Source organism: Paramormyrops kingsleyae, chromosome 23 (genome assembly GCF_048594095.1).
Source record: "Paramormyrops kingsleyae isolate MSU_618 chromosome 23, PKINGS_0.4, whole genome shotgun sequence".
Lineage (NCBI taxonomy): Eukaryota > Metazoa > Chordata > Actinopteri > Osteoglossiformes > Mormyridae > Paramormyrops > Paramormyrops kingsleyae.
The window spans coordinates 24,908,953-24,918,518 of record NC_132819.1 but is presented as its reverse complement, the minus strand read 5'-3'; the positions used below and the strand labels follow the sequence as shown (position 1 = coordinate 24,918,518).

The following is a 9,566-nucleotide window of genomic DNA, read 5'->3' as shown; positions in this document are numbered from 1 at the left end:
AAATTCTCTGCTTCTGCCTATTTCATTTGTACATAAATTATCATTGTTGCCTTCGATCAGGAAATGAATAATGTTGACTAGCCATATATGGGAATTTTATAGCAGTCATATTCTTTAGTGTATTAGGATATGGCGTTACGGTGTGTTCATTGTTACAAGCGCTACACAAAACGCCGGTTCAGTCGATGCAGCTCTATTTGCATTAATTTCTATTAATCTAATACAACACTACTGAATTAGTAGGTGGCGGTCATCAATAGTCGTTTTGAGAGGTGTGATATGTGAATGTCAGTATTTATGTGTGCATACTTATTTTAGCACATGTCTTTAGTCATACGATACACTTGGGAACGAAGTTTTTAATATTAATACCCGGAAAGAAGAATGTATATCTAAAAAGGATGTAATTTAGGCCAGCGTGCGAGTTATTTCATAACAGTTGGGCCTTCATGTTATTAGCGTATAACATAAGATAAAATTTATGCTTGTGTTTCATCAATGATGGTGTGACGTTGCGAAGGATTCGCCGACGCCTCGCGACGGTTGCCAAGGCACCCCTGTTGCTAGGGAAAACTGTCAGGAGGGGGAAGGGAGTCGTGGCGCTCGGGAGGTGAGCTCGAGGGGCGGGGCTTACTTAATGAGTCAATCCGGAAGTGGAGTGTGTGTGTGTGTAACGCTGCACTGGGTGTCAGATAAATAATATTGTGGCTGCCATCCGAAGAGCCGAAGCGGGCGTTGAGTGAACCTGGGGGAATTTCACCCAAGATAGCTACCGGCTAGTCGTCATTTTGCGGCGGAACTGCACGTGTATATTTTAAATAACATGTCAATGGCGGATCTGAGATAGACAGGGGTGAAAGAGGGGGGAAATGGGAAATCTGTGGATAAGAGGCGACGGCGTATTGGCGTTGGTGAAATAAGGGCACGAGAAGGGAGGGAAGAGTGAAGCGTGAAGCCGGTTTAAGCGTATTAATTGTGGATCGCCCCAGCGAAAAGCCCGGAGGCTTGTGGCAGCGGAGGAAGGTGAGATTCAAATGTAGTTGTGCGCGCGTGACTGGAAGTCAGTATGCTGTGCTGTGTGTATGATTTAGCTAGTTAGCCTTTTAGCCAGGAGCTTGTTTTGTTAGTATTAGTAAAATGAAAAAGGGAGAAAAATGCTGGAAGTCGAGATGAGAACTTTTATTGTGAAAGCGAGTGCGGTGCGGATCGCGAGCCTGCGCGAGTCAACGGGTAAAACTTAGCTAGTCCGCCGGACCCCCTGACAGGGGTAACATTAGCCAGTTATGAGTTTTATTAACTAGCTATCGAGGCTGACGTAATGCCAGGTAGTTGGCCCGACACGTTTGCTTTGCTTTAACCCGCACAAAGGCGCCTCACACGTTGGCATAATGGTAGCAAGCTGCCTATATGTTCCGTGGGAACAGGGATCAAATATATAGTGCCGGGTCATTCTGAGTTTCCAATTTTCAAACATGCGGGTCTTTCGTGTAGATCTGTCAATGCGTTTAAGAAGGAAAACGCTGTGAAGTAATGTATCGGCTTCACCGGGAGTGAAAGTCTTAGGAAATTAACAAGACTTTGGGTTGGTGATGATCGGGGAATGGGAACTCACTATCTCAGGATTTCTGCCTATTTCACCCCCCCCCCCATGCTTTTTGAAGTCAAAGTTTATCCTGCAACTTTTTATTTTTTTTTTTTTTTTATTCGCTTACTTTGGGTTTTGGGATGCACTTTGACCTTTGGTTTCCTGTGTAGGAACCTACCAGGCAATCACACGTTTTCGGGCAGAGGGAGAGGCTGGAGCAGGACTGGGAGACGGAGGGGGTTAAAACGTTTTGAGAGAATCCAGCTTTACGTTACTTAATTGTTTTTGCCCCGATGCCGCCGAAATGGGCACTGAAAGAAAGAACAATATTTGTTTAAGGTACAAGTACGAGAACTACTTCGAGTTGTCACCTCTCTACTCATTACCGTTTTATGTCTGATTTTGTACTTTTTGCGTGGTTGGTGTGTAACCTTACTTGTTTCCTGTGTTCAGATTTATTTTACAACTTGGCTTGTAAATTGTTTGTCTGTGGGTCTCCCACCCTTTAATTTTAAGTGCGGATATCATGCGTGTTTGACCCTTTGAGACCATGTGTTTTCAATGAGCGCCCTGGCTATGCTGATGTTACAAATTTGGTCTGTATTCAGTGTAAAATCACGCGCTAGTACACATTTCAACATGCCGAATAGTTCTTTACAACACGGTGAAGTAAATACTTTCTCGTATGTCTCTATCTTGAGTGGAGACTATAGTATGGTTGGAATTTGCTAAGCATAAGAAATTGTTGCACTTGCATGGGCAACATTAGGTGAAAAGCGGACTGTTTCTTTGACATGTATGATAATTACATGTATGTGCTTTTGTCCAAAACCTCATGCAAGTGAGGATTTTGTTTGGTTGTGGATAGCAGCTGGGTCACCGGTATCCCTGGGAGTTAGGATTCAGGGGCCAGATGTGATATGATTACACTGCTGGTCAAAGATTTGAATCCATTAACTTCTGGACATAGACGATGGTTTCTAACCCACTAAGCTACGCACTGCCCCAAATATGTTGATAAGGTGGTCGATTTTAATTCTATGATCATGAATGTATAGTAGTATGTAGATGATGATTTACCTTATATGGTACCTACATGTATCTCCATAACGATTAATGGTGTATCGCAGTAGAACTTAGTTCAGTGCCTTCTGTTCAGTGCCTTCTGTTCTCTGATTGTCCTCACATTGATGGCTTTAGTTTTGCTAATCAGATTAGAATGCCGCTGCTTATGACTGTTGGCGTTTGTACCCCTAATTCACTTTCTTGATGTTTTTTCCAAGTTGTGCATTTTAATTTTTTTGCAATGGCGTAATGAAAGCGAGACTCCATATTGAATTTTTTTTCACCTAATTCACTCAGCCTCACCCAACAGCAGGGCTCACCCATCGATGTTCAGTAATGCCATGCATTCTGTGTGTCTGGGAAAAGGTGTCGCACTTGCACTGATGGTTCCTAGAACTCTTTGACTTTGACTCCCCTGTATAATTTGGTGATTAGTGGCAATCTGTCAAATGCATCGGTGGGGGGTGACGGCGGTTTACTGGAGGTTTTTCTGAGCATATTGTGGAGAAGCTTAAAGCGACTGCCACTCAGGTGTGTGATTAACAGAGGCCAGCCCGAAGTACCACTGCCTGTCGGACTTACCTCCATCAAAGAAATGCTTTCACGTGGGACTTACATCTTGTGCATATGTGGATTAAGATACCTGAGCTGCCTTTTTGTGAACTCCTCAGCGCCGTAGCTGCCATTCTGTGGCATTTTATGCTTTTTTTTATTCCTTGTGCATTACTGTCCCACATATACACACTTCCTGTTAATGTCACGAAGAAGAAACTTGTAGGCAGAGAATTAACACACGTGAGGTTACTGTTACTGCTCCCGTCACTGTATTCGCAGCTAGATAATGTAGCCAGATACTTCATCCAGTAAATTATGAGTTTCCTGTGTCGGTATGAGCCTTGATTTTTGTAAGAGATTGTGTGTGAAATGCATTTAATTATTTTCGGGTTCAAGCTTAACAGTTACAGTAGAACATGCTCCCTGATATAAGGTAGTCCATTGAGATACGATAAACTCCGTTTCAAGACATCTAATCTATTGGGATTTTTTAAGTCTTGCACCATTTCCTGCTCTTTTTACTTTCACTCTGGGCCACAGTAGTTCTTTGAAGGTGTTGTGATCTGTGTATTCTTTGTTGGTTGTTTTTGACTTTCTATTTGATTTATTCACATGCAGAGTAGTGAGTGTGTACATGTAAATTTAATTTAATACGATTATTAAAACACTGCATTTCTCCTAAAGAAAATCACAGAATTACCTTGATACCCAGACATGTAAGACAATGGGTCATGGAGGTGGACACTAAGCCTCCAGAAGCTTTTCCTGCTGAGTTCTTGTAGAACATTCACTATCAGCAGTTTTTTACTCTTCCCCTTTCCTGCAAAATGAGGAAAAAAAACTTGTTTTGATGCATTGAATTTCTGGTGGTATCTAGGAGTTGGGTCATTGCCGCATTGCTTATTGTGCAACTTATCATATTTGTGCTAAAAAGAATTGTCTAGATCTTAATGATACCAATAAAATGTTTAATGCTTCAACTGCAATGCATTTTTTTTCGTGCAGAGTAGTTACTACCATAATCCTCCCTCTTCTGTATTTTATATTAGAGACATTCTTGAAGAATTAAACCATTAATGTCAGTCCTCGGCCACAGAATTGTAGAATTATTGTAAAAGGATTTTATGGCTGTTTCTGGTAACATCTTAGATCAGATTTCTCTGTTGGTGTAGATGCAGGAATGTGAGGTTTGTTCTTTGAGACAAGTCACAGGAGTGAATGTTTCTCAAACTGCCCTAACTTGTTTCCCCCTCTTCTCTCTCTCTTGCAGAGTGATGGCAGAAGGGTAACACTGCAGCATCTCACCCCCACCCCAATATTACCCCTTCCTTTTCCCAGCCCCCCTGTACTGGTGCACTTTCCCAGTATTCTGTCTCCCCTGTCCCCTGCTTTCCGTTGTCTTTTGTTTGGTGAAGAGATCTTCCAGAAATTCGTTTACACCCATGTGCCCACCATTGGTGATTGCTGTATGCTTTTCAGCAATCTATGCGTGTATATGAATGAACACAAAAAAGAAAAGCAAGACACTCAAATTCCCTGATAATAGAGTGCAATTTTCTGCCATCAACCATCCTGCTATGTGATTGGATCTTTCCATTTGAATTATGTACCTGGATTTCCGTGATTGTTCTCAATTTTTGTCTGTGATTGAAACACCTAGTCTTTCTCTAAATATTGATTAGACCCCTTGTTTTTCTTCTGTTGTAGTCTTACCTGCCCTAGTTTTTATTTTTCTGGTATTTTAATTCTTCTTGTGGTGTCATTGGGCCATGGTTCGCAAGAAAAGTTCCCTTATTTTGTGTGGTGCTTTCTTATTTGTTGCCTGGAATGCCTTGCTGCTCCTTTTTCTTTGGGGGCGGCCTCCTATTGGTCGTTTGGGGGAAGGAGGTGGAGCTGAGCCAGGTGGAAGAGAGGAATGGGGAGTCAGAGGAGCTGATCTGGCGGGGGAAGTAATTCGACTGGCAGAAGAAGTAGAGTCAGAGCTCGAGATCCAAAAACAACTGCTAAAAGAGATACAAAGTCATAGGTCACTATGGGAACGACAGAGAGAAGCTGGAAAGAGAGGGATGGATGGTCAGAAAGAGAAAAACAGCATGCCAAAGGAGACGACACGATTGCTGCAACCACAACTTAAAAACGATGGTTTGGACACAGACCATAATAGGGAGAAACATTCAGAGGGCGTTTCAGCCCTCCCCAACGCTGAACTAAACAAAGAGCCAACAAACTCCATTAAATTGGCTACCACTGTAGTACCATCTCCAGTTATCATTCCCATTTTAGTTATTGCTTGCAACCGAGTGACTGTAAAAAGGAGCCTCGATAAATTGATAGAATATCGACCATCTCCAGAACTTTACCCAATCATTGTCAGCCAGGACTGCGGACATGCCGAAACGGCCGCTGTGATAAGCTCTTACGGCAGTCAGGTGACCCACCTCAGCCAACCGGACCTCTCGGACATCGCTGTGCGCCCAGAACACAGGAAGTTCCAGGGCTACTACAAGATCTCCAGACATTATCGCTGGGCACTGAACCAGGTTTTCCGAACGCTGGGATATTCCACCGTTGTCATTGTCGAGGACGACCTGGAGGTAAATATCAAGCCTGTTCATTTGCAGATTACAAGAGTGCAGATTTTTTTTTTTTTGTTGTTTTTGCATTGTTCTTCTTAAGTGTTTATGAATGGTAGTGAAACCAGTTTATTGTATATACTGTAGATTAACAGTACAGTTCAGACTAGGTTTTGACTGAATTATGTCTAAATTTACTTTTTCTTCTGCATGCCATCAGTTGTGCTTTGCATGGTACTTCATCTACTCTTAAATCCAAAGAAAATCAACATCTGTGATTTTTCTGTAACATTGTATCTTGTGTGTTATTACAATAGGTTTTAAGGGTTGACATTAGTAGTTTTTATACATTTGTTTTCTTAGGTCTGCCTTTCGCAAAGGATTTTGGCAGCGTTAAAATTTACTCAAGTTTATATTTTATGCTCTGTTTTTAATGCTTATAATGGATGTTACGCTGAAGTTGTCCATTAAATTGCCTTATTTAATCAGTGTTTGCCGGCCTGATGGCAAATGGGTGTCAAGGGTCAGAAAATGCAGATCTGAGTAACAGGCAAAGCATTTGATCAAGGAAAAGCAGGCAGCTGCTTGTTTTCAGCCTCTTTTGCTGGAGCTGTCAGCATGGGACGCGGACGCCACTGCTTCTGTTCAGGGGCTGATTGGCTAGTATTGGTGGAAAGAGATACTGTAAACGGTTCATTCTAATTGTCAGAAAGCTGTCATACTTGATTGCTTGTTACAGTCAATGGTCTGTCTTACTGCAGGCAACTGTCACATGTTGGGTTCATTGATCACTTTTTGCGTCAGTGCTTTTAACTTCATGATGCATTCTTCCAGGTGGCTTCGGATTTCTATGAATACTTCCGGGCTCTTTATCCCATCCTTCACTCGGACCCAACTTTGTGGTGCGTTTCTGCCTGGAATGACAACGGCAGAGATGGACTTGTGGACTTGGGGAAACCGAAACTCCTGTACAGGACAGACTTCTTTCCGGGTCTGGGCTGGATGCTTCTTAAGGAATTGTGGGAAGAACTGGAGCCCAAATGGCCAGCCTCATTCTGGGACGACTGGATGCGTCAGCCGGACCAGCGCAAAGACCGATCTTGTATCCGACCAGAAATATCCAGAACCATAACTTTTGGACGCAAGGGAGTTAGTCAGGGTCAGTTTTTTGACCAGTATCTGCGTTACATTAAACTGAACACTGATCCTGTGCGCTTCACCGAACTGGATCTGACTTACTTGATTCGTGAGAAGTACGATGAAAATTTTGAGAAGGAAGTGTACAGTGCCCCCCTAGTGAAGATTGAGGATCTCCAACAAGGGGGGAGCTTGAAAGGACTGGGCCCCTTTCGGGTGCAGTACTCCAGCCGAGACAGCTTCAAGGTCTTTGCACGTAATCTTCTGGTGATGGAGGACCTGAAGTCTGGGGTCCCGAGGGCAGGGTATAGGGGTGTGGTTAGCTTTTTGTCAAAAGGCCGACGAGTCTATTTGGCGCCCCCTCCTGGGTGGATCCGCTATGACACCAGCTGGAGTTGAGGTTTGTAATTGGGGCTGGGTGGGCAAAGAGAGGGTAAGCGAGATACAGCGAGAATGGCTGCGGAACAAGAGGCGCACCCTCTCAAACCAAAGAAAATGTCAAACGAAAGGATTGCTGAAGAAATAGGGGTTGGTTGTTTTGGAATTTAGGGTGTTAATTGGAAAAGGAAAATGAATTGGAATAGATTAGAGAGAAGTGGTGAAGGGATTGGGGTGTCACTAAGCCAAGAGTACGGTGTGGGCACAACGAAAGAGTAAAACGGTTGTGATTTACACTGCAAGTAGTCAACAGCGTGTCAGCTTTTACAGTTAAACTCAGCTTCCCCGTTTTCTACATGCCTCAAAGGCTAATCTGCTGAAACACTTTTCACCTTCTTGCAGAACTAGCCTAGAGTAGCAGATGTGATTTCTTTGAGCGCGAGGATAGTGGGCAGCCTTTGAGTGCTCTGATGGAGTCCAGTCAGGAGACCATGGCAGGGATATCCAAGGAGAATTGTTTGGGAAAAGTAATGCAAATGGAGTGTTGATCTCATGTTACATTTTTTTTTCCCTGCTTGAAACTTTAATCTGATAAGCTGTGCTACTTAAATATGTATTTTTGATTATGCATATTAGTCGTGATCATTCTTCCAGTATCAGTTCCCAGCAGATGAATAAATTTTATGTAGTAAAACGGATAAAGATGCATTAAGATTCACAGTTTAAAATAATTTTGGTAGCTTCTGTGGTGTGTAAAATTCGGCGTGAAAAGCAGCTGTACATAGCACTGTACTCCTCAATGCATCTGACAGATATGCACCAAGTTGTGGCGTCTTTAAAAGTCGCCCGAGTCTCGACAGTTGAGGCTGTTATACATGTACAAATTCGTGTAGTTCTCTGTGAAGCGCAGTTTTCCCATAGTTTTTGAGGTTTCGGGCCGTAATACTTATGTGCCAAATTTGCTACATGGACGAGGGGGAATTTGTGATGATTCAGTTGCTTTTCTTGTGAACCTTAAGCTTAATATATACGTTTTCGGCCATCTATGCAAAATTTAACGACCAAACTGCTTTAGTTTGAAAGTTATTTAAGCTCACAGCTACTTATTAGTTCATTCTTAGTAACTGGGTCTATGGCTGAAGAGCGCAGCGGTGCCATTACACCTAAAACAAACAAAAAAATAAAAAATAAATCAACTTTCGTTAATTTTACTATACAGAGTATTCAGACAAAGTCTGTGGAGGCTCTTGGAGTCATTACTGTTGTTGACTTTCTTTGAGTGTAAAATAAATGTCCTGTTTGTAGTTGCACCCTGTTTATTAAATTGAAAAATGCTGAATGTTTTATGTAGAAAGGGGACCGATTCATCCATCGACTGTATCGCTTTACTCTTTGCGTTGTGCCCAGTCAAATTAAGAGGAAAGTGGGGTCTCTCCTCGCAAGGTTTAATTGCGTTTTTTTTTCTTTTTTTCTCCATTTGAACAACTTTCCTCCCCATACTTCAGTTTTCCTGCAATTTTCCAAAGTAATGGACAAGTGTGTACGACAAAGTACAGATACGTAATGCTAGTTTTGCTAGTATAATTCTAGAATTAAATTGGCATTGAGTGCTTATTGCTCCTCAATTTGATTATTCATGAAATTGTCAATTTTTGATTAATTTTTTAATTAGTCTTTTTACAGTTTGTACAGTTCATGCTGAAGTATAATCTATTCACATATGCAGAACAGTATGGTTTTTCTTCGTTGACAGCGTACTATACTGTACACTACTTGAAACGGGTAGTAGTATAGTCCCATGACATTCAAAAATGTTTCAAGGTTAGGTTTGTTCAAAAACCAATGATTATTTTACAAGTCTGTTGCAATTTAAGGTGTTGATAAATGGGATGAAGCCTAGGGAGATTATATATATATATATATAAAAATATACATTATTTCTATTCTTCTGGAGAAATTATTTTTCTTTTTGATTTTGGTTATCTTCTAATAGTGATGTGATAAACCACTGCCTGACATGTTTATAACTTTAATACATGGAGAATAAAATTGAGTATTTTAATATTTGCCTGTTTACGTGTCATTTTGCTTCTTGAGTTTCCTCTCCATATTTGCCCACTTTCCGCAGCTACAATTTTCCATTTCCATCTTATCTTTCATACATTTCCTTTACACTCATCCCACCCATATTTTCCTGTTGTGTCCAACAGTCACTGTGGGTTTCCTGCATGACCTAGCACATTGCACAAGCCAGAGAGCAGCGCTTGCTCACT

The 9,566-nt window shown here is 41.8% G+C and overlaps 1 protein-coding gene across 2 annotated transcripts; it reads left to right on the top strand.

Annotated features, from left to right (window-relative positions):
* The first annotated feature begins 634 nt into the window (after nt 1–634).
* Nucleotides 635–9,360, top strand: mgat1b (alpha-1,3-mannosyl-glycoprotein 2-beta-N-acetylglucosaminyltransferase b). 2 transcript variants are annotated; one of them, XM_023809862.2, is made up of 3 exons: nt 635–1,023; nt 4,476–5,799; nt 6,613–9,360. In XM_023809862.2, the coding sequence occupies exons 2-3, from the start codon at nt 4,975–4,977 to the stop codon at nt 7,312–7,314; spliced, it is 1,527 nt and encodes a 508-aa protein (XP_023665630.1). In that variant the 5' UTR covers nt 635–1,023; nt 4,476–4,974; the 3' UTR covers nt 7,315–9,360. The 2 variants fall into 2 exon arrangements, with proteins under 2 accessions (XP_023665630.1, XP_023665631.1); XM_023809863.2 differs by lacking the exon at nt 635–1,023 and adding an exon at nt 1,695–1,924.
* The last annotated feature ends 206 nt before the right edge of the window (nt 9,361–9,566 follow it).